The sequence below is a fragment of the Trematosphaeria pertusa genome (assembly GCF_010094035.1).
Source record: "Trematosphaeria pertusa strain CBS 122368 unplaced genomic scaffold BU26scaffold_3, whole genome shotgun sequence".
Lineage (NCBI taxonomy): Eukaryota > Fungi > Ascomycota > Dothideomycetes > Pleosporales > Trematosphaeriaceae > Trematosphaeria > Trematosphaeria pertusa.
In genome coordinates, this window is record NW_022987214.1 from 487442 (window position 1) to 513971 (window position 26530).

The 26530-nt window shown below is 54.6% G+C and overlaps 11 protein-coding genes across 11 annotated transcripts; 5 read left to right on the forward strand and 6 right to left on the reverse strand.

The window, feature by feature from the left end:
* Window positions 1-126: 126 nt before the first annotated feature.
* BU26DRAFT_601137 (Sm-like ribonucleoprotein) lies at window positions 127-2515 on the forward strand (the record flags this gene model as incomplete). The annotated part of the gene is made up of 4 exons (XM_033835243.1): window positions 127-140; window positions 272-419; window positions 517-647; window positions 2122-2515. 4 exons carry the CDS (start codon window positions 127-129, stop codon window positions 2513-2515), a joined length of 687 nt encoding a protein of 228 aa, XP_033687925.1.
* Window positions 2516-2611: 96 nt separating this feature from the next.
* Window positions 2612-3112, forward strand: BU26DRAFT_211703 (uncharacterized protein). Its single transcript, XM_033820655.1, has one exon. The coding sequence runs from the start codon at window positions 2707-2709 to the stop codon at window positions 2971-2973; it is 267 nt and encodes an 88-aa protein (XP_033687926.1). The 5' UTR covers window positions 2612-2706; the 3' UTR covers window positions 2974-3112.
* A 1174-nt stretch (window positions 3113-4286) lies between these two features.
* Window positions 4287-6676, forward strand: BU26DRAFT_587622 (uncharacterized protein; the record flags this gene model as incomplete). Its single annotated transcript, XM_033834695.1, has 7 exons — window positions 4287-5317; window positions 5374-5462; window positions 5513-5644; window positions 5698-5755; window positions 5807-5913; window positions 5976-6250; window positions 6300-6676. Exons 1-7 carry the CDS (start codon window positions 4781-4783, stop codon window positions 6674-6676), a joined length of 1575 nt encoding a protein of 524 aa, XP_033687927.1. The 5' UTR covers window positions 4287-4780.
* A 1462-nt stretch (window positions 6677-8138) lies between these two features.
* Window positions 8139-9248, forward strand: BU26DRAFT_537920 (Di-copper centre-containing protein; the record flags this gene model as incomplete). Its single annotated transcript, XM_033831438.1, has 3 exons — window positions 8139-8208; window positions 8278-8726; window positions 8796-9248. The coding sequence occupies 3 exons, from the start codon at window positions 8139-8141 to the stop codon at window positions 9246-9248; spliced, it is 972 nt and encodes a 323-aa protein (XP_033687928.1).
* A 585-nt stretch (window positions 9249-9833) lies between these two features.
* BU26DRAFT_476699 (multidrug resistance protein) lies at window positions 9834-14701 on the reverse strand (the record flags this gene model as incomplete). Its single annotated transcript, XM_033825578.1, has 8 exons — window positions 13860-14701; window positions 13292-13814; window positions 13189-13246; window positions 12764-13127; window positions 12474-12578; window positions 10989-12423; window positions 10799-10933; window positions 9834-10747 (listed from the first exon to the last, which is right to left on the reverse strand). Exons 1-8 carry the CDS (start codon window positions 14199-14201, stop codon window positions 9834-9836), a joined length of 3876 nt encoding a protein of 1291 aa, XP_033687929.1. The 5' UTR covers window positions 14202-14701.
* Window positions 14702-15195: 494 nt separating this feature from the next.
* On the reverse strand, window positions 15196-15555 carry BU26DRAFT_418558 (uncharacterized protein; the record flags this gene model as incomplete). The annotated part of the gene is made up of 2 exons (XM_033823253.1): window positions 15196-15348; window positions 15445-15555. 2 exons carry the CDS (start codon window positions 15553-15555, stop codon window positions 15196-15198), a joined length of 264 nt encoding a protein of 87 aa, XP_033687930.1.
* Window positions 15556-16082: 527 nt separating this feature from the next.
* BU26DRAFT_211815 (uncharacterized protein) lies at window positions 16083-17458 on the reverse strand. Its single transcript, XM_033820656.1, has 2 exons — window positions 17116-17458; window positions 16083-17056 (listed from the first exon to the last, which is right to left on the reverse strand). Exons 1-2 carry the CDS (start codon window positions 17209-17211, stop codon window positions 16415-16417), a joined length of 738 nt encoding a protein of 245 aa, XP_033687931.1. The 5' UTR covers window positions 17212-17458; the 3' UTR covers window positions 16083-16414.
* A 233-nt stretch (window positions 17459-17691) lies between these two features.
* BU26DRAFT_476706 (uncharacterized protein) lies at window positions 17692-18723 on the reverse strand (the record flags this gene model as incomplete). The annotated part of the gene is made up of 1 exon (XM_033825579.1): window positions 17692-18723. One exon carries the CDS (start codon window positions 18721-18723, stop codon window positions 17863-17865), a length of 861 nt encoding a protein of 286 aa, XP_033687932.1. The 3' UTR covers window positions 17692-17862.
* Window positions 18724-19348: 625 nt separating this feature from the next.
* Window positions 19349-22803, reverse strand: BU26DRAFT_560273 (ARM repeat-containing protein; the record flags this gene model as incomplete). Its single annotated transcript, XM_033832785.1, has 8 exons — window positions 19349-21610; window positions 21658-21846; window positions 21901-22049; window positions 22106-22206; window positions 22259-22391; window positions 22474-22536; window positions 22581-22670; window positions 22722-22803. The coding sequence occupies 8 exons, from the start codon at window positions 22801-22803 to the stop codon at window positions 19349-19351; spliced, it is 3069 nt and encodes a 1022-aa protein (XP_033687933.1).
* Window positions 22804-23146: 343 nt separating this feature from the next.
* BU26DRAFT_501209 (NAD(P)-binding protein) lies at window positions 23147-24269 on the forward strand (the record flags this gene model as incomplete). The annotated part of the gene is made up of 3 exons (XM_033826554.1): window positions 23147-23331; window positions 23414-24134; window positions 24186-24269. 3 exons carry the CDS (start codon window positions 23147-23149, stop codon window positions 24267-24269), a joined length of 990 nt encoding a protein of 329 aa, XP_033687934.1.
* Window positions 24270-24405: 136 nt separating this feature from the next.
* BU26DRAFT_211845 (uncharacterized protein) lies at window positions 24406-25497 on the reverse strand. Its single transcript, XM_033820657.1, has one exon. It carries the CDS (start codon window positions 25313-25315, stop codon window positions 24542-24544), a length of 774 nt encoding a protein of 257 aa, XP_033687935.1. The 5' UTR covers window positions 25316-25497; the 3' UTR covers window positions 24406-24541.
* Window positions 25498-26530: the final 1033 nt, after the last annotated feature.

Consider the following 26530-nt stretch of genomic DNA (forward strand, 5'->3'; position numbering starts at 1 on the left):
GGCAAATCTTCGGCAATCGCGCCCTACGCTCGACGATCAACCTCGAGCTTCCCGCACGACGAAAGCACACTACAGCCCACCAACGCCACAAACCCTCAATCGTCACGACACCTTACCCATCTCACAATGCTCTTCTTCAGGTCTGTATCTTATATCACGCACTGCTCATCTCCGCACATCCTTTACAGCGTCAAACGTGCATAGCGCATGCTATATTCATCGTCATCCCACAAAGGCTCAGAGAGCAGTTGAGCGCTAACGCTTGCGGCAGCTTCTTCAAAACACTCGTAGACCATGAAATCACCGTCGAACTCAAGAACGAGGTCTGCATCCGCGGCACGCTGAAGAGCGTCGACCAATACCTGAATATCAAGCTGGATAATGCCGAGGCGACGGATGAGCTGAGATGGCCGCATCTGGTGCGCTTCCCCCAATATTCTCCCCATTTTCAAGACCTATGCGGGAGCCATAGGACTAGGGAGCGAAGGAGTGTGTAGGAGGCTAATAAGAGGGTAGTGCTCGACGCGCGACATGTTCATTCGAGGATCCGTCGTCCGATACGTACACCTACCCAGCGGCGCTGTGGATACGGCGCTATTGGAGGACGCGACGAGGAGAGAGGCGGAGGCGGCGAAGAACAAGGCGAAGTGAGGATAGTGTGGCGCCGGGATTGAATGAGCTATGACACCTCGCTTCCGCCGTGGATACCGGGGCCGTCAACCGGGAGAAGACGGGCAATTAGCTCCCTAGCATGAAGCTCCCACGCTCAGTGGGGAACGAATCAACAAACGAAGGAAAGACCGCGTTTGGATGGTTCAGAAGCGACGCGAAGGCGACCAGGTTCGGCAGAGAGCCTGAATATACCCCGCAGGAGAGGTTCGTTCTGGATTGCTTGAAGAATCCCAATATTTCACATCCGTGTTCCTTCTTCTCCTCAGCCCTAGGGCAGTAAAGCGCTGTCTCAGATCGCTTGTCGTGATGGCAGCTTGCGGTCTTGGTCTGAGACAGTACGCTGGCAGCTAACCGTCTTCAATTTCCCCCCTTCACGCCCGCGGGCTTCATCACTCATTCAACTAATTCAGGTTATGTTCGAAAATTCGTTCGCACCTTTCCCTACTCTTTACATCGGTTTTGCTCGTAAACCGCGCTCTCGCGGCCGTGCAACGGTGCAGGCTAGACTACAAACTCAACCCCGCCTTCAGCACTGCTCACCGGAGACCTCAGGCTTCTCATTACCCTTCTCGCTACACTCGATCGGTTTTGAGTCCGTCGAACGCCACAACCTCTCTCGCTCGGCTGCTTACTATTGTACTTCTAGCTCCCAGCATACACTGTCTCAGTCCCTTTCTGCTCGCAATCACCACTATTCGAAGCGCTGACTACGTGGGTAGTCTTACTACACCGCAACACTCACAGCGCCGTGATTGGTCCAGGTCGATTGCGCTGTGGCCTCGTGGTCGCCGTGCGCCTCCCTCTTCACGCCGACTCTCCACTCGTTTCCGCAACCCATATTCTTTTGCCCTATGATTGCCCCCTCTTCTTTACTCCTACTTTTTTTTTTCTCCTGGGCCTTATACTCCTCTTCTGTATCTCTCTCTTCTATTCCTTCTGGTTGCTATCAGCTTGAGAACGAGTTCTGCAGACCAACCGCAGAGTGATCTCGACGCTTCAAGCAGGGCAAACGCAATGGTTACTACCCTTACAGCACCATCAACGTTAATCACCAGCACTATTTGGAGAACAGCAGTGTCGACTGAGTGTTCCTCACCAACACCCCTACGTAAGTACTTTCCGCAAGATAAAGGCGGAGGGCCTCGCTAACGATGCGGGCACGAGCAACGACGCACGGGAGCCCGGGATACCAATTCCGCTCCCGAGCTCGCGCTCGATCCCAATCACAGCGACAACGCTTGTCACTTCTTGCGATAATTCGGTGATTCAATTGCAGCCTTCTGAAACGTCCGGCCGCTCAAACGATCCCTTAACGTCGGGTTCGAGCTGCGTGATTATCACACGGCAGTCTCCAATCGGCAGCACCTCGCCTTCTACTTCGTCCACGAGCAACCCGACTGCGCCCGCAACGACCTCAACCATCTACACCCGCATTTCTAATGCATCTAGCGCTACGCCTTCCACCCCTTCCTCGACTTCCTCCTCCACCCCCACGACCACAACATCGCTCCCCAGCCCGGGAACCGCGCAGCCCCTCGAGGCTCACCCAACGGAGAGGTCTAAAATGGTTGCCATCCCCGTCGCCTTGGTCGGCATGCTCCTAATCGTCGGTGGGCTTGCGTACTCTCTCCACAGGCGAAAGAAGCATCAGCGCACTAAGGGTGGTTCTATTAGAAAGAAGAAGAGGGAGTCGGGAATTGGGGAGGAGCATCAGGAGCCGGGCATGGGGAATAATGCGACGGTTGTAGCGAGACTGCCTGTGGCGGAGCTGCCGAGGGATAATAGGAAGTGGACGGATAGGGGGTATAGGGAGTACCGGAGCAGCAACGCCGGGAGGGCTTAGTTGGGAGAGGTGGATGGGTGAGGGGAGTGGGTTGGTTATGCTGAAAGATGATCAATTTGGTGTGGATGTCGAGAATATGTACGGGATAGAAACTGGCTGACTATCTATAGACTACCAGCAATGTTGTTCGTCAGTCGATCACCGCTCCCCAAGCGTAATAAGGAATCGGGTGCGGTTCCTTCTGTCCTTGTATGTATGAGTCAACTTCACTATTTATTTTCCGACTCATTTCAAGCTTTCGCACTCACTCCCAGCACTCATCCACCCCCTGCCTGTGCCTGCGCAATCCTCTATCCCATCCCTCCTCAACCTTCGCCGCAAACTCCGCGATCTCATCATCGAGACCGTACTCCAGTCTCCCTCAACATCCGCACCGCGGGGCCCCGCATCGTATAACCCTCCGCGCACCCCACTCCCCAACGTACTCCATAGCTCGCGCATCAAGCTGCCCATTTTAAAATCCGCATACTGCACTACGTCACCCGCACTCTAGCAAACAAACGCGCAACTTCGCAGCGAAACTTGCTCGCGCATACGCATTCTCCAATTCCACCACAAGTATGCGGTGAATATCATGGCAGGTAGTGAATGAGCACGAGCTCTAAGCCGACTGAGCTAAGCGTACGGCGGTGAGGAAACTTCGTCGGGCAAACCTCAGCTCTTGACGTCAGGCAAGCCGCGTTTGCGACCGGGTGCTACGGAAGCTACGGGTGGTATAAGAGGTGCGGGAGAGATAATGCTATGTGTTGCTATCATAACGCTGTTGATCGGGCGCACAGTATGTAACTTTTGGGCAAGACCTGCAGGCGACGACAACATGCAGTCCTCCGGGCCCAAAACCGCAAGTTCAGACAAAAACGTGGCTCACACGAGAGCAAACATAAACCATCCCAATAGCGTCAACAAAACTTCGACCTTCAGCTGCCCTTTTTAGGCGCGCTAAATCATACTCAGACTCCTCCGGACCGAGACGCCGGCCGCTTGCGTTAACTACAACTGCTTCGGAGCTCAAGTACGATTTCGCCACTACACTAGGACGCAAACACTCACTAACACTCAGACACTCAGATAACTATCCTCCAAAGTCTACTGGATCCCCGTTCCCGATTTCCCCCGCCGCGCCGGTCTGCAACAGTCGTCGGGTGACGGGGGCGAGCATCTCTGAAGCATGCGGCACTTCCACGCATTTTCGACTTTTTGCCGGCATGCGGCTGAAGTGTGGGGGCGTGGAGCCACCATGTTTTGATTGCCGGCATGGATGTGGATACCGTAGATTGAAACACTCGTTCCACTGCTCGAAGGCTGTGATTAAGCTTAAATTTAGGGCCTAGGATGATCGCCGGCGTTGCCTTTCCCTCGTGCGCCTGTGCGCGTTCGAGCCTTGGTGGAGTCCCCTACGTCACATTTTTTCCGCCACTGAGGTGGCATGTCGGCAATTATATCCAGGGCATATCGTTTGCTGGCAGCCTCCATCCATCGTCGCGTTGTTGACGAGTTAGGCGAAACCAAAGGAACCATGGTTGAGCGTATAAACACCCAACTACTGTACGATGAGATCATGTCGAGTATGGACAAGATGAGAGATGATAGCCCATATATATGAGCTGATAAGGCAAGTTTTAATTCAAGCCCCCTTTATCCATATTAACCCCGGATTCTAGCTCCTGCGCCTCGACGCAGTGAAGCGTGGGAACACCGAACGGTCACCGTCGGGCGTCGGACGAGGGGATGCAGAGCCTCAATATCCCTGAACGGGGCCATGAATGCCTGTGGAACATCCCAATGACCAGGCTATGGGTCACGGTACCGGTCGTCTTCTTTGAGTCGGTAGTGGGGCCTTGTTCAAAATCAGCACCACCTATGACAGCAGCGCAGGCTGTGAACAAGCGACACGAGAAATCGACAATATCGCTTCATATATTACTCTAACGGACTAAATGGGACTGCGCCTCTGTGTCACGGCCAGAACGGACGGCAATTGCCCGCGTGCCACTTGACTGCCCATAGCTGCCTTGCTACCTGGGGAGTACGTTCCACCCACTGTCGGCACATTGGGCTGGCCTATTCTACAGAATCTATCTGGCGATGGAACTTCATTTGTCTCCTTCGGGTCGTTAGAACACCCAAGTGGTGGGGCTTGACCCCCCCGGGACTGGTTAAAACTCGCCCTCTGGCAATCCGCAGGTGACTTCCCCATCCCAAGTCACCCCTGCCGCGTCGTTTCTCAGCATCTGTGTCTCGAACCTCCATGAGCGTGAGCTCATCATGGTAGTCTCACCGCAAAGCCACCTTGCCGGTGGCCGCAGCCAGGACTCTCTCGATGATGCAGAGAAGGGCATGTACGAGAGCACTCTGGAGTTGACGGCGCCTCCACCTTTCGTCTACATGGGCCCGAAGAGGGCAACGCACATCAACACCCAGCTGTTATCCCCTGCCTCACCAGTCCATGAAGGCATCACGCCGTTCTCCAGTGTGCCTGAACTGTCGCTGTCATGGCCGGCAGGGCGGCGGGCCACCGACGCCAACGTACTCGAGGCGACCGTCAAGAAACCAGCACCGCGAAAACCAAAAATCAGTCGATGGATCCTATTCGATCTTTGGTTCAACACGTACCGGAAGTTTTTCACGTTCGTTACCTTGCTCAACTTGACTGGAATCATCATGGCCGCACTGGGGCGGTTCCCTTACGCCGAGAACCACCTGGGCGCCTTGGTACTGGGCAACCTCCTCTGCGCAATTATGTTCCGAAACGAGTTGTGGATGCGTTTTCTGTACATGGTTGCCATATATGGCCTGCGAAGCGTACGTGCCCCTTCTCTTCACTAGTCATGGGACGATTGCTGACAAAGATTCATTAGTGGGCCCCAATGCGCGTCAAGTACGCAGCGACGTCTATTCTGCAGCATGTCGGAGGCATCCATTCGGGATGCGCTCTCTCCGGTGCTGCGTAAGGCAACCCTTCAATCCGGTGATGAACGGTACTGACAGAGTCTCTAGCTGGCTGGTGTTCAAGATCGTCGACATCATTCGTTATCGCGCCGTTCAAAACCCTGCTGTGATCGCCAGCGGCATAATCACAAACGTCTTTATTATCATTTCCGTCTTAAGTGCCTTTCCTTGGGTTCGCAAGTAAGTGGGTCCAATTTCTACATCGAACTTTAGATAACTAACGCCTCGATTAGCACGTATCATAACGTATTCGAAAAGCATCATCGGTTTATTGGATGGTTGGGCCTCGCAGTACGTACCCCTATCTCAATTTGCCACTGTGCCTGCGCTGACTTATACTAGACCACCTGGATATTCGTAGTTATGGGAAATGTTTACGACGTTAAACTTGGGCAATGGAGATCCGACACGCACGCCCTGCTCAGCGCGCAAGAGCTTTGGTTTGCCGTGTTTATGACAGTGTTGTACGTTGCTCTCCGCTTGTTCGGTAACTATTACTGATGATGCACAGTGTCCTCATCCCTTGGGTTACCCTTCGTGAGGTCCCTGTTGAGGTTGAAATCCCATCTCCCAAAGTTGCGGTTCTCCGTTTCGAGCGTGGCATGCAGCAGGGTCTCTTGGGAAGAATCAGCCGCACTTCAATCATGGAGTACCACGCCTTTGGGATCATTAGCGAGGGCCGGAAGGCTAGGCATCACTATATGATCTGCGGCGTTCAGGGTGACTTCACCAAGGATCTTGTTGCCAATCCACCCAAGACAGTGTGGACTAGGGAGCTGAAGTTCGGTACGTTGTCTCCCCCTATTCGCCGTCGTCATCCACTAACACACCATAGCTGGCGTGGGGCATGCCTCGGCAATGTTCAAGAGAGGCATTCGCGTCTGCACCGGAACCGGCATCGGGGCAGCGTTGTCCACGTGCATCCAGAGCCCGGACTGGTTCCTCATTTGGATAGGCTCTGATCAAGAGAGAACGTTTGGGCCGACGATTACGGGCCTGATCCATAAGCACATGGAACCCGAGAGGATGATCCTCTGGGACTCAAAGAAACGAGGAGGACGACCAGACACTATGGAACTTCTCAAGGATACCTGGACAAGATTTGGAGCCGAGGTCATCTTCATTACGTCCAACATGCAGGGAAATGATGAGATGATGCAAGGCTGCCGCGCAGCCGGGTTGCACGCATTCGGCACTCTATGGGACTTCTAACAACATACTTAGCATTGGCATCGTGGAGTTATCCTTTTATAGATAGTCATAGTAGAACTTGTATTCTAGATAGTATTGCAATGCTTATACATACACGTACACTATTTTCCTATCTAGGTTGGTGACTCAAACACGAGAGAAACCAGTCAATCAATCAATCACTATTCGACGAAGCGGGTTAGCCGGTGATACTAAGTTGTAGAAGCTGAAGCTTACTCAGCGCGCTAAACATTTAGTACTGTGGACCATGTTAAAGGAAATAGAAGCGTTGGCTCGCCAGGTTACATAGTGTTCGTGGTGGCGCACGGCAATCGAAAATAAAGAGCGAGCGGTAACTTCACACTCAGCAAGCTGCCACTAAACCCCACAAAAAGTCGTTGGAAGAAGTGAAGACAATGCCATGCCTAGGCGCCGCCCCTTACGAACCTGGTGTACGGAGTAGAATACGATAGCGGCAGGGGATACGACCAACGGCTTCGCGCGTGGCTTTACAGGAAATCTCCCCTCTCGGCTCTAGTGTTGTCGTCTCTTGATCATGCGGGCAAGCTCGTCGTTTCGTCGTCGTTCGCTGTCAATGTCGTAGTGGAGAATAGTTCGTACCTCTGGAGCCGTTTGCCGTGCACTTGGAGCCAAATCTCTCCCCAAGCCCCTGATAGACCGGAACACATCCTGTAGGACACATCGGCATCCTCATCCAGGGGACCAGCGCAATGCAATGCGAGAAATCACCATGTTCGGAAGATAAACGACGATACCTCCGTAGAACCTATTCTTAGCATACACGCGACCAGGCCCAAGCTCGGCTCGGTGCCGACGCCGTTCACGCACACACAGACAGGCCCCGGAAATATCGGCAGGAACACGCCTCAGGCTAGGAAAAGCGTCTTTTCGTTCGGCGGATCATCGTCAGCAAAGGAAAAGTCGGTCGGCTGGTGGTGGCATCAGCAGATCCACAACCTACCCGCTTGTACCACACAACTCGGTACCTCTTCATTAGCCCCCTGGCCCCCGTATTCCAGCAGCGCCAGCCAGCCCGTTTGAGGCAGCTCGGCTGGAACCCTCGTCGAGCCACGATCCCGAAGCAGTTTAGCCGCCGGCATTGAGCCGTCTGATTGGCGGCGAGGAGCAGCCTTCAATCTTTCCAATTCTATGGCTGCAGTCTCCCTAAGCTTAATTTATGTTCGTGTTCGTTTTTGTTGTTGACTGAGCGCAGGCAGGCCGGACGGCAGAGAAATAAGGCGACGAGCTGGCAAGGAGATTGCAATGCGGTGAACACATCCCCCCTCCCCTCCCCTCCCATATAAGGGGCGATACGTATCCCGTCAAAAATGGATTCTGCAGCGGATTCTTCTGCCCAGCACTCGTTACACACAGGTAGAAGAAAAAAGGTCCGTTTTAATTATAATACTAGTTAATCTTTAATTCCTTTTCTTGGCTTTTTGGGGTATCATTGCCAATAGCCATGCGCCTCTCGTTTTCTCTCGCGGCTCTGCTCGCTGTCGAAGGCGTGTCTGCTGTCGCTCTTCCACCCCGTGCTGTCGCTCCAGCCCTACCACTCACGGCTTTCAACACCTCGCGCCCTAACAAATTCACCATCGAAGATGTGCTCAACGCGCCCGCTGTTACTCCGCCCACTCGCGAACCCACGATGAACTTGATGGCCGCCGCGGCCACGTGCGCGAACCCGCGCGTCCGGATGGAATGGGACTCGATGAACAACAACGATCGCCAGTCTTTCGTAAACGCCGTCAAATGCCTGATAGGCAAGCCGGCCTCGGGCCAGTTCTCCGCGGCCAGGAATCGCTACGAGGATCTCGTTGCGCTGCACCAGACGCTCACCGTGAACGTGCACAACAACTCCAAGTTCTTGATCTGGCACCGATACCTCCTGTGGACGTTTGAGGACATCCTGCGCTCTGAGTGCGGCTTCACTGGCCCATTGCCTTGGTTTGACGAGACCCGCTATCCAGGCCGCTTCTCGCAGTCGTCCATTTTCTCGAGCTCATGGTTCGGTGGGATTGCGCTTGGTGGACGGTGTGTAACAGACGGGGTGCGTATATATCCTCCTCTTCTTTGGCAATCCACTCCTGAGAACAATCCACTAACATGCCCATCCCAGCAATTCGCCGGTCTCACACTAAACATCGGCCCCGGCTCCGGCAACACCGCGCACTGCCTCGCCCGCAACGGCGACGCCAGCCAGACGCAGAACTGCAACTCCGCCCTGCTCAACGCCATCAACGCACGCACGGACTACGCCGACATGGCCTACTACGCCGAAGGCGGCCTGCACGCCTGGGCCCACAACGGCATTGGCGCCGTCATGGCCGACGTGTATGCGTCGCCCGGCGACCCAGTCTTCTGGCTGCACCACGCCTTCATCGATCGCAACTACCGTATCTGGCAGAATGCGGACGCAGCGCGCGTTACGTACATCGACGGGACGGATCGGGTGGGGAATCCGCTGACGCTGGACACGGTGGTATCGGTAAATGGGCTGAGGCCTAATGTAAAGGTTAGGGACATTATTAATACCTTGGATGGGAAGTTGTGCTACAAGTACAACTACTAGTGCGGGAGTGTGCGTTCGTGTATATATCCCCGCGGTCATGCTGTCGAGCGATCGCTTCGATGTGGTATATTTTAATGAAACCCAAAACTTACGTATTAATGTGAAAGACACAAGTGACGTTACCTTGACCTGTTGCGGACTCGCCTTGCTCCGGAATTTCCAATTACAGACATCTTTTGCACGGATTGGGTTGTGGGGAATGCGCTCAGTGGAAGTCGGCTAGACAACCAAGAGAGGTTGTACGCGGCGCAACCCCATCCGTCATGCTCGGCGCTATGAAGACCAGCCGGCCCTGAAGAGAGCGAAAGGTGTAGAACTATGCTGCATAGAAGTGGGCGGCTCAAGTCAGGAGAATGGTTCGCCGGGCGGGGTGGTGTAGACGTTCAGTTCTCGTTCGGGGCTGGTGGCTGGTTGAGCTTACTAAGGTTGCGCCACAGACGCAAACTTACGTAAGCACGGTCCCTGAGGCTTCACCAGCCAACATAGACAGATGGCCGCACTTCAGTGCGTCAATTCGAGACATGGAAATCTAAAACCCGCAAACGAACTCGCTCATATAATACACTCCCTCCCCACCGCACCTCCTCACGTATGCCCCTGTACCTCCCCCTGAATCACCATCCCCCAAAGCCTCCCCCTCCTCCCCATCAACTCATCCCACCTGCCCTCCTCGACAATAGCACCCCTCTCAGCCACAAAAATTCGGTCTGCATCCCGCATAGCCTCAACTTGATGCGTCACACTTACGATCGTCAGCCCTTCCCTTTCCAGCCTGACTCTGTCCAGCGCATCCCGCACAGCTTTCTCGCTCTCTGGATCAAGCGCGCTCGTGGCTTCGTCGAGCAGAAGGATGTCTGGATTGCGGATGAGACATCGAGCGAGAGCGAGACGTTGGCGTTGACCACCTGAGAGAGCCACACCGCGGGCACCGATGTCGGTGGCGTAGGATTGCGGGAGGGAGGCGATGAATTCGTGAATGTTAGCTTGGCGGCATGCAGTTTCGACGCGGGATTGGAGCTCTGAGGGATGGATCTTGCTTTCGTCGATCCCGAGGAGGATGTTGTCCTTGATCGTGCCTTGGTAGAGGATAGTGTCTTGCGCCATGAGGCCCATCATCCCGCGCAGTTTGTTAATATCCCATTCGGTGATTGAACGGCCGTATAGGTATATCTCGCCCGAATCGTAGGCATTTTGGTCCTCGGTTTGGGTTTGCAGGTCGTAGAAGCGTTCAAGGAGAGCGACAAGAGTCGATTTACCGCACCCGCTTGGTCCCACGACGCAGACATGCGAGCCGCGTGAGACGGATAGAGATATACCCCGAAGAACGGGGACTGTGGGCCGTGACGGGTACCGGAAGTGGACGTCACGGAACTCTATTGTTGGAACATCTGCCGTTATCTGGGCCTGTGCAGGATCGAGCCCGGTTGACGAGTTGATGGTGGGTTTGGTGTGCGTCAGATACAATATGCGATTTAGAGCTGCGTGTGACTTGTTGATGCCTAATCGAGCTGTTAACGTAGGATTAGATAGAGCAAGAATATGGTACTCACTAGTCGTGAAGCCAAATATAAATCCTGACGACTGTCCTCCGAAAAGGATTGCCGCGAAGATGAGAAAGTACTGCGCAGACGACATTTCGCCAAACGACACAAGCCGTCCGCCGTACCAGAATACTAGACCACATACTTCAATCAAGGTTAGAGCCTACAATTTTTCCCGACATATCGTGCGGTGTCTTACCAGCAAGCCCGAGAGTATCTCCCGAGGTGTAAAACGCCATCTCTACCAGCATCCTCCGAAGCGTTCTAGCAGAAGCGCTCTCCAGCTTCTCATGATACATGTTCTCCACCTTTCCCTCCATGGTCAGGCTCGACACTGTCCTGATCGCGGAAATCGCCTCAGTGCTGTACCTAGCGCTCTCGAGGAATGCAGCAGCGCATCGGTCCTGAGCTCCCAGATCAAGCCTCATCCGCGCGAAACCGGAACCCAGCAAGACCGGAATACATCCAAAGACGGAAACGAGGCCGAGCTTCCAGCCTACCGCAATGGATAGGATGCAGCATGCGACAAGGGTCACTATCATCGAGATAAGTAGTCCCGAATTCATCGCAAAGAGCAGGTACATGCTGTCGCCGTCACCTCGTAAGAGTGTCGTGAGTCCTCCGGCAGTGTTCGCCTTGTGCTGGAAGAAGACAACATCCTGGCCGAGCATGGACCTGAGATAGGAGTGCCAATAGATTGTCCCAAACTTGGACGCGACGATCCCCATGACGGAGAACAGCACAAGATAGCAGACAAAGCTGGAAATTCCGAGAATGAAGAACATGAGGGCCCAGAAGTTGCCCCGGCGGATTAGCTCGTCCCCTTGAGCTTCGAAGATGGTGACGAACCGAGAGAATAAGACGGCTTGGAGTGGAAAAGCAGCCCCGACAGCAATGGCAGCGACCAGACCGATAAAGCTGGGCCAGATAAGTCCTGGGTGCTCTGCATACAGTTGATAGATGCACCATAAGAGCCTTCGCTTACGGCTGATTACCGGTGACTCCAGAGAAGAGCTTGTATCTTCCAAAGGCGCAATTGCACCCTTAGTCGATCGGCGGGTCAGCCTTCGCGATACAGTCCGAGAGACATCCTCAGTCTGTTCCACGAAGACGTCCTTTTCGGAAGAGTGGCCGCTAGAGCCGCCCTGTGCAAGCAATAAGTTGCAGTAGTGGCCTCCTAATGCGAGAAGCTGAGCATGCGTCCCTTGCTCGACTATGACGCCCTTCTCCAGGACGACGATATTATCGGCGTTCACGACTGTTGAAAGCTTATGAGCGATCATGACGGTCGTCCGGCCTCGGGAAGCTTTCTCCAACGCCGCCGAGACCGCTCTTTCTGATTCTGAATCCAGCGCAGAAGTTGCTTCATCAAGGAGAAGGATCTTCGGGTTCGAGACGATGCTGCGCGCAATAGCGATTCGTTGCTTTTGGCCACCGCTAAGCATTCCGGCTCGCTCTCCCGCAGGGGTGTCATAGCCCTGAGGCAGCTGTTCGATGAAATCGTGAGCATTGGCCTGTTTGCAGGCATCAATCACAATCTCCCGCTTCTTCTCTTCCGATAGCTGCTCGTACTCGGGTCCGCGCAGGCCGTTGAGTACGTTGCGATAAATAGTATCGTTGAAGAGCATCGGCTCCTAGACACTTGTTAATGATGGTCGGGAAACCACTGGGCATCGCGGCTCACCTGTTGAACGAGACCAACCTGCATTCTCCACCATGTGAGATCAAGCTCGTTGATATTCTGCGCGTCTACCAGAATCGTGCCCTCGTGGACAGTATACCATTTTTCCTGCTGTGCGTTAGTATCTGCCATAAGCAAAGCGCATAGATGTGAGGCAGCATCATTGAGTTTGACGCCTAGAAATAGGTGTAATAGAGCACAGTAGCTCGCTCCAACTGAGACAAGATCCGGATTATCCCAACGGAGGTGGCAAAGTAACACGGGTCGCAAATCAAGCGCGGCATGAAACTTACCAGGAGGCCAACAATGGTGCTTTTCCCGCTTCCACTGCTCCCCACAATTGCAGTTACTTTATTTGCGGGAATATGCAGGCTCAGCCTGTTGAGAACGGTAACCGTAGGCCTTTCAGGATAAGAAAATGATACATCCTTCACCTCCAGCTCGCCCCGGAGATGGCGAATCTCTTGACCAGAGCGCGTAGCTTCCGATGCGACCTTGTTTTTCGGATCCCCGATCCTTTTGATAATTTGCTTTGACGCAGCGGTGGCTTTGGTGAAATCGGGTATGACGGGAGCGATGAATCCCATGGAACCGCTCGCGAGGACGATGCAGAATAGGACGGTCGTAACAGCGCCGCCGCTGATCTGGCCTCGGTTCCTAAAGTAGCGGTACAATTAGCAGATAGATGTTCGATGTGCGTACTCTGCGCTTCGCTTACACAAGTTTGACCCCGTAGAAAAGTGCTAGAGCGTAGCCGCTATAGGTAGAGAGGAACACTAGGCTGTTAGTGTGTAGATGATGCTCCCGCTAAAACAACTTACTGTCTCCATAGATGGCCGCGTTCAGCGGACCAATGCGCTTAGATAGCTGCATTGCCCTTTTGATATGGACGTCGAAACGGCGAACAAGCTTCTCAGCAGCTCCCATAGCGGTAACATTGAGTATACTACTTAGCGCTTCTTCGGCGACTCCATCAGCTTGCCCGACCATTTGGTTTACCTTAGCTTCGATCTTGGCGCTCATACCGCCGAAGACGGCAGTCATGACTATCATGTAGGGGACTATGACTATTGTGACGAGGGTGAGCTTCCAGTTCCTTGTAAAGGCGATGATGAAAGCACACATCATCATGGAAAATGCCTGGAAGACGATGCCGACCTTCTCCGCGAGCGCCACCTGGACGACATTCGTGTCGTTTGCGAGACTAGAAGCGATGGTACCTGGAGCATTCGTGTCGAAATATGAGACAGGTTGGTGGAGAACCTTGCGGAGATATTGTAATCGGATTTTCCTGGTCATTCTCGAAGCCGTATAGTTGAAGAGGACACCGGCGATATACACGCACTGCAAGGGTTAGTTTGTCATTGAGCAGACTCAAGAGAGACTTACGGCAGACTTGCCGAGGAACAGGTAAACGAAATATAGACCGTATTGGTTCATCTCTGACCTGAACTTCTCTGGTGTCACTGGTGGGTTCCCATTGAAAACGTTGACAAGGTTGCCGAAGACGATGGCCATGACGGGCTCAGCGGTTCCAGCGCCGGCGGCGGACAGGCTGGCCAAAATGCGAAGGAACACATCCCAGCGAGTTGCGAAAGACCACAGCTTGAGATAGGCGCTTGCTGGAGAGATAGCCGGTATCTGTTGTGAGTCTTCCGCCTTCTTCTCAGAATTGGCAGCGTTGTTCTCGATGCTCTCCTTCGCCTTCTTCTTTGAAGATCGCTTTCCCATGGTGTTGTAGATGTAGTCAGGTGACTAGACCCGATCCCTTGCAACCTCGGTAGAGTCGAAAGGAGGAAGATAAAGGAAACGCGGAGACGGCTATATACTCAACAACAGTATGGTAGCATCAGATATCGCCGTCTTGCGTATGCCGATCGGCATATACGTTTAGGCAACACTCCCTTCGACTTTTTTATTTGAGCATGACGTGGAAGTTGCAGCGGTGGGGAGACGTCGCAGCTGAAGTTGAAAGAGCGGCTGCAGCCACAAGGCGTGACCGTTGCGGTGCAAAAGCGCCATACGAGAAACGCGAGGCGTGGCTTCTTGGCTGCCGAATGATGCCTCAGTGAATGCATCACCGCGAAGGACCGACGGCCGTAGAACGCGTGGCCCGAGAATGAAACGGGGGATCTGGCATACTCGTCCCGGCCGGAAGGCATCAGCATGCAGTATTGCAGGTGCGAGTTCGTGCAACGCGGAGAAGGCGAGGCGCGGTGCAGAAGTCAGAGATGGGATGATGTGCCCAGGTTGGCGGCGATACGGGCGATGGGTCTAGCCGCGCCGCCACGTGGGCAACCTGCCGCAACGGGTAATTTTCGCACAGCCGTCGAGATATGCATCAGAGGCTGTCGCAGGCGCTAATTTTACTCTTCTCTCCTTCCAACGAGTCACTAGTAGTGCTGGCACCGCTATCCACCCGGTGACCCCTCCGTCCCACCAACTAGAATGCGGAGATGCCTTAGCGAGCACCAACAATGGTTAGGAATAATTTTGGCGCAAGTCTCATGGAGGGAGCTCATCACAGGCACGCCCAAACTTCCTCATGCATGTCCGACGAAAAGTGTAGGATAGGCACAGCATCTGAATGTCCAGTGGCAAATTCACTGCCTAAAGTCAACTGCATTGCGAGATCCATTCATCCATTATCACATCCTATCACACACCTTTCATCCTCTCAAAGACCCTTTGTCCGATAAGACTACATGTATACATCAACTATCTACTATTTCTCATCCCCCGTATCATGAATCTTGTTCGGTAGCGCCCTCTCCACCTTCTCAGGGACAGCCTTCTGCAGACCCTTCGGGACTATCGACGCATCGCCGCCATCCTTGGCGTGTGTCTGGCGGCCGGTGCCGGAGCCAGTGTCGTGAATCTTGTCAGCAAGTCAGCATACCGCCCAGGATACCCAGCACACGGTGAGTATGATCGTGGTGGAGACGGAATGAGAGAGGGCAAAGTGGCGGCGTACCGTGTTCGGCAGATCCTCTTCGAGGCCCTGAGGGACCTTCTGCTGAGCTTTCTCGGGGACCTTGGAGCCGCCGGTTGCGTGGGAGACGCCTTGGCCGCGTTCGTTCTGCATGGTTGATGAGGTGTTTGCTGTTCGTAGAGGGTTTGAAAGGGTGGATGAACGTTGTAGATGTAGTTGAATGCTTTGATGAAGAAGATCCTTTAAGAATGGCGATTCCGTGAGACTTTATACACCTCTTAAGCCCCATTATGAAACCTTGCGTCACTCCCACATGTTCATATTCGTCCGCACCTCACATGCTACGTATGCTGCGCAGGTGCATGGACCCAACGTCACGTCGACCACTGCCACAGGCGAATGCGAGATCCTCTCAGACTCCCCGGCCGGCACCGGAGAGGCTTTGGCCGATATACATGTGTCACGTTGACTCCGTACCCAGTGGACTCTGACGCGTCGATTAGGGGAGAGTGCGACTGGCGTCATAGATGTTAAGAAGCGGCTCACTTTTTAGTCCGTCTTGACATACGTATTTTGTGAGATGGCCTTCCAAGGAAAGTAGCGTGGCTGCACCACTGGCGAACGCGATGTTTCGCAAATACCCAAGCCGTGAGATCTCCAAGGTGGTCCATGACGAGCATATATTCACGCTTGGTGATGCGGTTAGACCGGTTCGAGTAACGCGTCAGCACGCTCCTCGGAAGCGCCCGCGATGAACGAGACACGGCTTGATGCGGAATTGCGGAGTAAAAGGAAATGGAAGAAGTTGGCAGTATTGAAAGAAATAAAGAGAAGTATATTATTGAGGCGACCATAGCTCGCAATCTTAAGAATCGTTAGGAAAAAGGAAGCGCGGAGATGGATCGAGGACCACCGCTTTTGAACGCCCAGCAATGCAAAGCAATGGGCGTTGCTAAGTTGAAAGAGAAATAGTCGACCGCAAGGCACTTTCGCTGTCCCTTACGCTTCGTCCTCATAGATGCAGATTCGTATCCGTCTCTCCATGTGCCCGCGTCCTCGGCGAAGGCAGATGCGTAAGCTCCAGACTACGATGCCTCGCGGCAAGCGCTGCAGGCGTGCCATAAATCCCCAGATTATCCGGGTACTGCTGAAGCGGCACCGGCGAAACCACATCACTCGACCTCCGATCCGGAGAAACCACCGTGTCACCTCGCATCGGTTCAGACGCTTCGGGAGCAGGAGACAGCGACCTCGGCGACGGAAACGGCTCCGGATGCTCCGCCAGCACTTTATCCCCTGCGTTTGTATCTGTGTCCCCAAGCGCTTTATATCTCGCTTTGCGGCGGCGGTGGATGAAGCAGAAAGCCGCGAGAGCGAAGAGGACGGCTGCTCCGATGAATGCGCCTATGCCGATGCCCACTCTGACCGCTGTGGAGATGTCCCTTTCAGCGTCGATGTTCTTTGTGTAGCCGTTTGTGGCGCCTGGGAGGGAAGGGGGCGGTGTTCGGTCGGGTCTAACAACGACAGACTGGTCGGACGCGGTGGTTAAGGGAGTGAAGATGGCGGTTACGGGGATAGTAGTATTGGGTGCGGCGCGTTCGGTGCTGCTAAGTGTTTCGTTTAACAGGTCTCCGCAGTCTCCTACATCAGTGTTCTAGTACTTGGTGGGTCAGCCCCCATAAGTTCGCATGCGGAGTGAGGTAGTCCACATACCTTCTCGCAGCAGAAAGCCACATTCTTGCTATCATACGCGCAGTAGAACCCATCATAACAGCTTGCCGCAGACTTCGAAGACCGGGTCGTATCCATGCTCGGATGTATTCGCGGGTTGATACCCCCACGAGAATTCTTGAGCAGCCGCTATTGAAGCCGAAGACGAACGCGAGTAGTGACGAACGAAACATCATGGAGAATTAGACCTACGGTAGAGTTGAACTAGCAGAGCGCGACAGAGAGGGCAGGAATTGGTGTGGGATGTCGAGAGGCATTCAACAAGCACACCCCGATTCCGGCTTGTCATGCTGGTTTCTCGACAGCTGGACCCAGCGATCGGCCACAGAAGGATTTTATGACGGCGGTAGGCCTGACCTGCGACGGCCATCTTGGCGTGCTGTGAGTCGGACACGGCGAGGGTGGCAGACGTACTGCCTCTTAGCGGACGGTAAGGCGATCGATGTTGGAATCCCGCCGTGAGGGATGAAAGGAAGCAAGGCTCGTGAGTCGGGGAGAAGCAACAGAGAAGGTGAGTCGGGGCCGACCGCGCACAGACCCCTTCCTGCCAGGCATCTAAGCATCGCTAAGTTGTAAGCTCCAAGCAATGCCTCTGTGGCAGGGCTGTGACTGTCGCAAATACCCTTTTACCTCAGAACTGAGAAGGGAATCGTCTACACGTCCAAGGTATCGGAACAAGTGATAAAATCAATACACATACCTAGGTAGCGAGCACCTCCAGCGAGCACCTCACACCGTCCTCGTAACCTTCACCCCCGTCTTCTCCGCAACATCATACACAGCGCCCATGACCCTCTCCACATCCTTACTCTTAATCGGTATCCTATGCGCCCCCTCCCACTCAATCAGCGTCGTACTCCCCTCCTCACAATATTCATCCAACAGCTTCCTGTGAAGATGCAGCCCCGCGTCCGCCATCCCATGCACATGCACTGTCGGCTTCCTCAATATCGCCTCTCCATCCACCTCCTCCACAAACTGAAACCCCTCTGAAATATCCCCCGCACTAACCAGCGCCCGACTCGTCAACACCTCGGGGTTCAAATTACTCAACGGCGCGCGTCCCGCAAGCAAAATGCCAAACCGCCAATTCAAGCCCGGCACGCCAATCGGGCCGACGCCAATGTCGTTCTTCCTCTCCCTCCTCGCCTTCTCCTCCCTCGCCTGCTGCTCCAACAGCAAACTCGCACTCAGCTTGGCCCCCTGACTGAACCCCACCAGCCCAACCCACTCTCCTCGTCCGCCTTCCCTGTCATCATCCTCCATCGCAGTGCGTATCGAATACCCAATCTCGTCAATGCAGCTCTCCGCATCGATCTCTGCGTGGTCGGGCAACCATCGCAGCCAGCGGCGGAACGGCGCGTACGAGCCGTAGACGTGGATAACGTCGGAATGCGGGTCGCAGAAGAAGGGCCCGTCGGCCCAGACGAGGCGGAACGAGTGTTGTAGGTGGCGAATGAGCGAGCGCGACTGCGCTTCGAAGATGGCGGCGTTGACGCCGCCGCCGTGGAGGCAGAGGAGGCGTGGGAGAGGCTTAGAGTCGGGGATTGTGGAGGGGATTTTGGAGCCTGGCGGTGCGGCGGCAGGCATGTTGGTGGTGAAATGGGAAGTATGTATAGGCAAGCTTCACCGTGCGGTCGCACGCTCGGTTCTTGGTGCAAAAGTAGAGAAGAGGTTAGAAGGAGCTGTAGAGAGTGCAAAGGACAGAGAGAAGAAAGAAGCGGATAAAGAAACAACAAGACGTCAGACGCCATATGAAAGATTTCAATACCCACCGTTCGATTTACGAAGCAGTCTGACGCAGGGTACGCCCAGGCAGCCTTCAGCTATCGCTAAAATTCAAGCATCCCGAGGTCATTCGTGGGTGCGACATCTCGGAGTCCGAACTTCGGGTTCTGCAGGTCCGACAGGTGACACGGCGCTCCCAGAGATCTATGGCTCCCAAGTGATGCTCTCGCGTCCATATCCATGGCATATCCAATGTTTCTTGCGGTTTTGAACCGGAGCGACTGAGCGACGTGACAGTTTGTGTGAAGCATGTTGTTGAAGAATGAAGCCCTGGAGAGTAGAAGGGAGCTGTCAGGTGGGGCCGAACGCTAGACCCTTTTTAGCAACTCGCGATGCCTCCCCTGCGCAGAACTCCAACAGTGACGGGCTGCCTTAATTATTGCATTGTCAAGATCAAGCCTTGCGTGTGCTATCCGAGGCCTGCAATTCAGTCATCGTCTCCAGCCTCATCCACCTCCAACCACTTCGCGCGACACCTCACCGCCGCGTATCTCACCTCTCGCTTCCCGTCATCCAGCGCAGCCGTCAGCTTCTTGCACACCTGTCTTCGGTATGGCAGCACCACTTCCACCTTCAGCTTGTCCGGGACAATCGTCAAGCACCTCAGCGCCGCGGCCCTGACCTTCGCCGGCGTTCCGGCCTCCTTGTTCACAATCGAATTCGCCAGCAAACGTGAGATGAGGCTTCCAGCATGCTCCTCCACGACAGTCGGTTTCTCGACGAGGGTGGAGGTCAGCGTGCCGATCGCAGATTCCTTGACAAGGTCCTCGCCCTTGAGATCTAGACTTTGCAGGAGCAGAAGGAACAGCTGGCCGACTTCTTCCATGACGATGTCGAAGGGCATCCATTTCAAAATGCCACTTAGCGCGATGAGATAGTTAGGCTTGGTCTCGGGTGAGGCTTCGCGGAAGGCGCGTGTGATGTTTGGCACAAGCAGCGCGAATGACTTCTGCTTGTGCAGTCCGGAAATTTGGCAGTGGTTCTGCTTCGTGAGGAGATCGTCAGGCTGGAGAAGAGTGGCGAAGCCATGCGCGACCGTGGTGCCGTACTGCGCATGGGACAGGAAGGACAGGACATGTGGGTACAGCGTGGCGAGTGCAGGGCTGCTCCGAAGGAGAATGCCTTTTAGGCAGGCAAACATGATGCGTATCCGCGGCGGATCAAGTTTCTCGGGGACAAAAAGCTCGAATGGGGAGTTCACCAGAGGATCCATGCAGGTTTTCAACGCCTGCGCCGAGTAGAATTTGTTGATCGCGAGCGACAGCTGGCGTAGAGAAGCGAATCGAACAGAGGCGGAAAGGTTCGCTTGTTGAGTGTAGTTTGCCAGGGAAGAGATGAGGAGGTCGAGCTCGCAGGGCAGCTTCGTCTCTTTGCGGAAGGATGCTAAAAGGTGGGTGGAGACGATCATGGTTCTGTTCGTCTCTGGGGGTGCGTTGAGGTTAAAGGGGGGGAGCTCGCTTTGCGGTGTGCCTCTGAACATAGTGTATAGTTCGGCGGTAATGGTTTCCTGATGCTCCGCCGACTGTGCCCTTATAATTATGTTGCATATCCTTCCCACAAGGTCGAGTGTCGCTTCGTCATCGAATGCCCTTGGATGCGACTCATCGGAGCTCGAGGTCCGCTTTAGTAGAGGGAGAACGATGTCCTGAAAGTAGGATGACGATTCTGGATTTTGCTCAAGCTTGTTTGCGCCTTTTGTGAGCGCATAGAGCATTGCCGAAAGAAGCGCAATGATGTAGGCCGAGGAAGCGTTCTGTTTCACCGCGGAGGCGAATTTGTTCTTGAGTCGGAGGATAACAGTATCAAACACCTTCTCTTCACCGGCCAACTTTGCAAAGGCCTCCAGAACTGGGATGTAGCCCCGCGACTCTACCATGTCAGTGTCGGGAAGTTGTGCCATGAAAGCTGGGAATGCTTTGTCAATGACGACTTGGGGTTTCTGGCGGGCCACCTCAACGAGTCCATTGATGGCAGCTTCTTTGACTTCGTCCTTGCCGTAGGACTCCTCGTGAATGACGATAGCGTTGAAAAGCTGGATGATCTTGCCGACGTCTTCATCGTTGAGTAATCCCCGAGCTTTCGATAGTTGGAGCAAACCGTCTAAGCACACCAGGCGGAACGACACTTCTTTGATGGGTGCTGTCTCCAAGCCGTTGAGCATGATTTCTCGTGCTTGGTCGCGAAACTGCAACAGCGCGTTATTGGACGAGTGCTCGCCGGCGGTGCCTATGGATCGCCAGTCTCCGTATACACCGATATTCGCACGGATGAGCTGTACAAGCACCTCCAAAAGTCCCCTCCTCTTAGCGATGGTGTCCGCCGTTTGAAATAAGAGGAAGAGATTGGGCAACATGCCGGCGAGAAGAATGTTGGTGACCTCGGGAGATACGTCGGCAATCTTGTGCAATATCCGTGCCGCAGCTTGTGACTGCTTCGTCGGGGCATCCTCCAGATGCTCATTGCATTCTTTGATGATCGGTCGGAGGTATGCGTTGAGCGGGCCGGTCGTCCCTTGAGATAGGACTCTCGCAATGGCCGCCAGGCCGTTCAGTGCCTCCTCCGCAAGATCGTCTTCCTGCACATTGAGAACTTCAAACTTCAGTGCGTCCCACAGCGTGATTGAATAGAGGGAGACTGTACGAGGCCCGTACTCCATTACCGAGGAGGTGATGGTTTGGAGGACATCCCGCTATTATCATTAGCATACGATGTGAGGAGTAGCTCACGCGTTACTACCTTTGTGTTCATTGATGTAGAATCCAGCTTATCCAGCAGTGCCGGGAAGGCATAGGGAGCAAACTCGGGGGTAGACGATATGCACTCCCTCAGCCGGTCTTTCAGGTCTTGTGCCGTAATTCCATATGGGTCATCTGGAGGTGGTCTAAAAGTGATAGGGAAGTAATTAAAGACGGCATCGAAAAGATCCTGGATCCAGTTAGTTCCCATTGACGGCCCTTGCCATAGGGTCGGCATGTATACCTGAGCATCTGCGCCGATATTCCATTCCGTCATAGGGACCCTCAGGATAGAGAACACAAGCATTAAATTCCGTGGATCCTTTTCGCCGTCAAAGTATGCGATGAATCGTGAGAGGAAATCGGGCGTGGCATCGTGCAAAGACCGTAACGCTTCGCGCAGATCAGCGTTCGGCCCACCAATAAGCGATAGCGTACCTGCTCCATACCCTCTCTATATTTCGCCATCAATGTGTCTATAAGCCGTAAGACGGGGTATCGTTCGCTCTGCTGCCGGAACTGGTTGAGGGGGTGGGTGTGTGCGAGGAGCCTGCACGGATAAGCACGAGACCAGGCGGCAGCCCACGGAGGGATACGCATACGTCTCCACGATCTTCTTTGCCCTCTCGCTATCCCACTTCCCGCGTTCCTCGAGCGCTATCAGCCCCTTGGCGCAGGAGCCCAGGCCTTCGCTGTCTTCGAGACGGGCGAGCACGAAGTCGCACAGGAGATTCCCTAGAAGCGCATGAGCACCTGTCCGCTATGGTGCACGTCTCGGCTGTATACGGGAGCGGGTATCGAGCGGGATGTGACGTACGTTGCTGTAGCGAGAGCACCTTCTGCGGAACGAAGGCCAGCACCTCGGCGAGGTACGACATGGCTGGACTCGTCAGCGCGGCTCTCTCCAGGCGCGGGGACGCCTACTCTTCGCGCGGATGGCTCCATCTTCGCTGTTGAAGTACTCGCCGAGCTCCTCGATCAGCGTCAACAGCTTCAAGTCGCCGGCCCGCAGTCCTGTGCCCTGTCAACGCGCCTTCTTTTTCGTCCCGGAGCCGCAACACGCACGCGTCGCGCTGTTCTCGGCGACCGCGCTGGCCTCCCGCCTGCTCCGGTCATAGTCCAACAGGTACTGCTGGATGTCTGACATGCTCACTCAGGTAGCGATCGTGGGCTTCGTCCTGCGAAAGTGGACGGCGGCGGGGGCCAAGAGAGCGGGCCAGGGCCTGTGATTTGGGATGACGCTGCCGAGGCGCTGATTGGCTGCCGAAGTCGGAAGTGCGGAGCGCAAAAAAAAGTGCAGGGCACGCGAGGGTATGACGAAGGGGAGGGGCACAGAAACACACCGGGGCAAGGCATATATTGGCAGCAGAGTGCCTCAGACGCCGATATGAGGCATATCGCATAGGCGCCACGCTTTCAATTCCTCTTTCGCCGCTTCCCTTGTCTTCTCGCGCTCCTTGTGCCTCCGCTTTCCGCCATCCATCCCGCCCATGGCCGACGAGAAGCCGCACTGCAAGGTCGTCCTCGCGACCAACATCGCGAAGAGCCTGCTTGAAGAAGTCCAGGACGGCCTGGCCAAGATTGGCCGAAAGCCGCTCCTGGTCGGCTTCCTGTCGTCGACGGATCCCGCGGCGAGAGTCTACGCGGAATGGACGGGCAAGACGGCAAATGAAAAGTGAGCATCTCCGTCCGATTGCGTTCCGCTGGCCTCGTAGACTTCGTCTTGGTAGAGGCGCATTGGGCTGACAGCGCCGCAGTGGCTTCGCCTTCGAGCTGCGCGAAATCGACCGAGAAGAACTCGAAGACGCGCTCCTCGACGCGAACAACGACGCCGCCGTCGACGGGATAATCGTCTATTACCCCATCTTCGGCAACCGCCAGGACCAGTACCTGCAGCAGATTGTGTCCATCGACAAAGACGTGGAAGGCCTCTCCCACCGCTACATCTTCAACATGTACCAGAACATTCGCTTCCTCGACCATGCGAACACGAAGAAGAGCATCTTGCCCTGCACGCCGCTCGCCGTCATCAAGATTCTCGAATACTTGCGCATATACAACACCATTCTGCCGTACGGGAACAGGCTGCACGGCCGCACAGTGACGGTGATAAACCGGAGCGAGGTCGTGGGGCGGCCGCTCGCTGCCCTGCTAGCCAACGACGGAGCATGCGTATACAGCGTGGACATCAACGACGTCCAGCAGTTCACAAGAGGCGAGGGTCTGCGCAAGAGGAGGCACGAAGTCCACGAGAAGCCTGGCTGGACGCTAGAGAACTGCCTACCCATCAGCGACGTGGTCATCAGCGGCGTCCCGGGCGACAAGTACAAGGTTCCCGCGAACCTATTAAGGGATGGCGCCGTCTGCATCAATTTCTCCAGCGACAGAAACTTCAGTCCCGACGTTAAGGAGAAGGCGTCTATCTATGTGCCTGCGATTGGCAAAGTGACCATCGTGGTCCTCCTAAGAAACCTACTAGTATGTCTCGCACGCCGACAGGTTCGCGAACGGACACTGACAGTATTGCAGCGCATCGTGCAGAACAAGATCGACGCCGCGGCAGAAGCATCACGGGAGAATGTCTCGGAGGCGGTCCAGACATCGGAGTCGTAGACGTCTGCCACTCACAGCATTTGCACCATTCGCTTTTGATACCCTTTAGAAGGCAGCATCACTGCCGAATAAAACTTTGGCAACTCACCCCCCTCTGCGCCGTCTATCCAGTCCTCGATTAGCCTAGTAGACATGCAGCGTTCGTCACTCAACAGTACCGCATCTTGACGTGGATGACCCACGACACGTACCATCATTCGACGCTGCGAGCGTTACCCTCTAATCCTATAACAACCTCCACGCCCATAATCCAATCACTGCCTTCATATAACCTAGTCTGTAGGCCCTCCCTTCAGTGCGCCTCGCTCGTCAAGGCCCCTCACAACCGCAAAACACGACTCCCGATCATACTCATACTCATTCCACTCCTCCGTCTTCCAGCCCTGCGCTTCGGCTCGATAGCACGCCATATCGAAACCATCCAGCTGGACATGCCTGGCATTCGGAAACACGCAGCCAGCAAGTCCCTCTTCAACAGCCAGATAGTAGCAGTGCGCCATCGGATGCTGGTCAATCGTGACGTCCTCCACGTTCTCCAACAACTTCATCACCTCCCACAACTCCCACACCGCCTCCTCGCCCTCCGAACACCCCAGCGTAAACTTGAAGCTCTTTACGCTCTTCGCAATTGCCGGGTTGCGCAGCAAATACCCCATAGCAGCTCTCTGTGGAATTGCAGCTTCGAACTGCATAGCCCACGCTAGCTGTCTGTTTTCGGCTGCCGATGCCCTCCAGGGATCTAAGTCTGGTGCCTTGAGATGCGTGTAGGATAGGTCGAGGGCCCGGTAGAGAATAGGGATGCAGTACTGGTTGAGCGTTTTACAGGTCCGAGAGAGGATTGCGAGGAGGGGGGGTGGACAGTGCGAGGCGAGTAGGTGGATGACGATGTCGAGCGGGAGGTCAAGGAGAAAGGAGGACCCTGTGGTATGTGGACTTGCATGGAGCGGAGAGGGCTGGAGGCTTTCTAGTTGGCCATTGGGAAGACCATGAGGTGTCCCAGAGGCGTTTAGGAGGTCTGGTGGGAGAGTGAGGCGGTACGCGTCCATGGTGCTGCGATGTGGGAGTAGATGGAGTAGAAAATGACTAGAGAGAAGCCGAAGCTAGGCAAGACGAGGGACGCTGCTCGGGTTATTCGCCCAGGCTGCCAGCCACCTCTATTTTGATAATGACGACAATGGTGAAGTGTGAGGAGTTTGCGGGAGTCGTGCAGTGAAGTGAAAAGAAGTCTACGAGCCGCTTCACTTCCTAACGCAAACGTTGAGGCGTCCTGCCTCGTTCGTTCATCCCTTCTCTTAAGATACAAACATGCCGGCCTTTGTTACCCTAGCTCTTATTTGTGTACAGTTGGGTGAATCCATGGATGCTCAGGGTCAGTGGGTCTTCATTGGGGCGTGACTGAACTGGCGTCTTCACGCCTGCTGGTGAATGCGCTGCCCTGTTTGCCCCCACAATACCTGCTCTCGCACAGCAGCCACATCGTAGTGAAAAGAACGCCAACACTTCCGAAACAGCGTGAAGGGCAACACTCGAACGTCGACTTTTTCCTGCACCGTTTGTCCTACGCCATACCTCTTCGAGACTAGTCCTTCACTGATGTAATCTAATCCGCTTTTTGTGCGGCAGCACATCCCCAGCCACGTTTTAGAGAGTGCAGAGCGGCTACCGAATAGAATCCAAGATCCAAGACCTGTGTACGAGGGCAGAAGGGTACAACCACCAGCTCAACTCTAACCTGTCCCCTACCGTTTCAATTCTATCCAACACTATCCAACAATGACAAACGCCCCCAAGCGAAACTCACGTCCTCAATCCCCGCTAGCCCCAGCACGCCCGCTTCCACAATGGCCAAACTATGTCCACCAGCCTGCTCCTCGGCTTCGCACTGACATAATCTTCGCCACACGTACATAAACTTCGCCCTGCTACTTCAACATGTCTACTACCTGCCCGGCTTGCCAGCGATCTTGTACCCCGGCGCAGACTGGACTGATCCTGAATTCGGAGAGATGTGTAAGCCCCATCCATGTTGGTTGTGAACTGGCGCTAACTTTGTGCAAATGCCCTTTAGGGACATCCGCAGTGGTATCTGTTTAGTGGCGTTCTAGCAGTTGCCTGGTTGGGATGGTATTTCTAGCGGAAGAGGTTGCGGATGGAGATGAGGGAGAAGCAGGGGTAGAGACCGGCTTTCTGCCGAGAGTTCATCTCGGATGTTCGGTTGCTGTTTGATTTGCCCACGAATATAACTGTATTACTTGGGTACT

Bases quoted from the DNA above. Each gene is read 5' to 3' on its own strand.
- BU26DRAFT_211703 (XM_033820655.1), top strand. From the start codon at position 2,707: ATGTATGAGTCAACTTCACTATTTATTTTCCGACTCATTTCAAGCTTT.
- BU26DRAFT_211815 (XM_033820656.1), bottom strand. From the start codon at position 17,211: ATGGATACGACCCGGTCTTCGAAGTCTGCGGCAAGCTGTTATGATGGG. The intron at 17,057-17,115 runs GTATGTGGACTA...ACCAAGTACTAG, and splicing joins TGGCTTTCTGCTGCGAGAAG to AACACTGATGTAGGAGACTG.
- BU26DRAFT_211845 (XM_033820657.1), bottom strand. From the start codon at position 25,315: ATGGACGCGTACCGCCTCACTCTCCCACCAGACCTCCTAAACGCCTCT.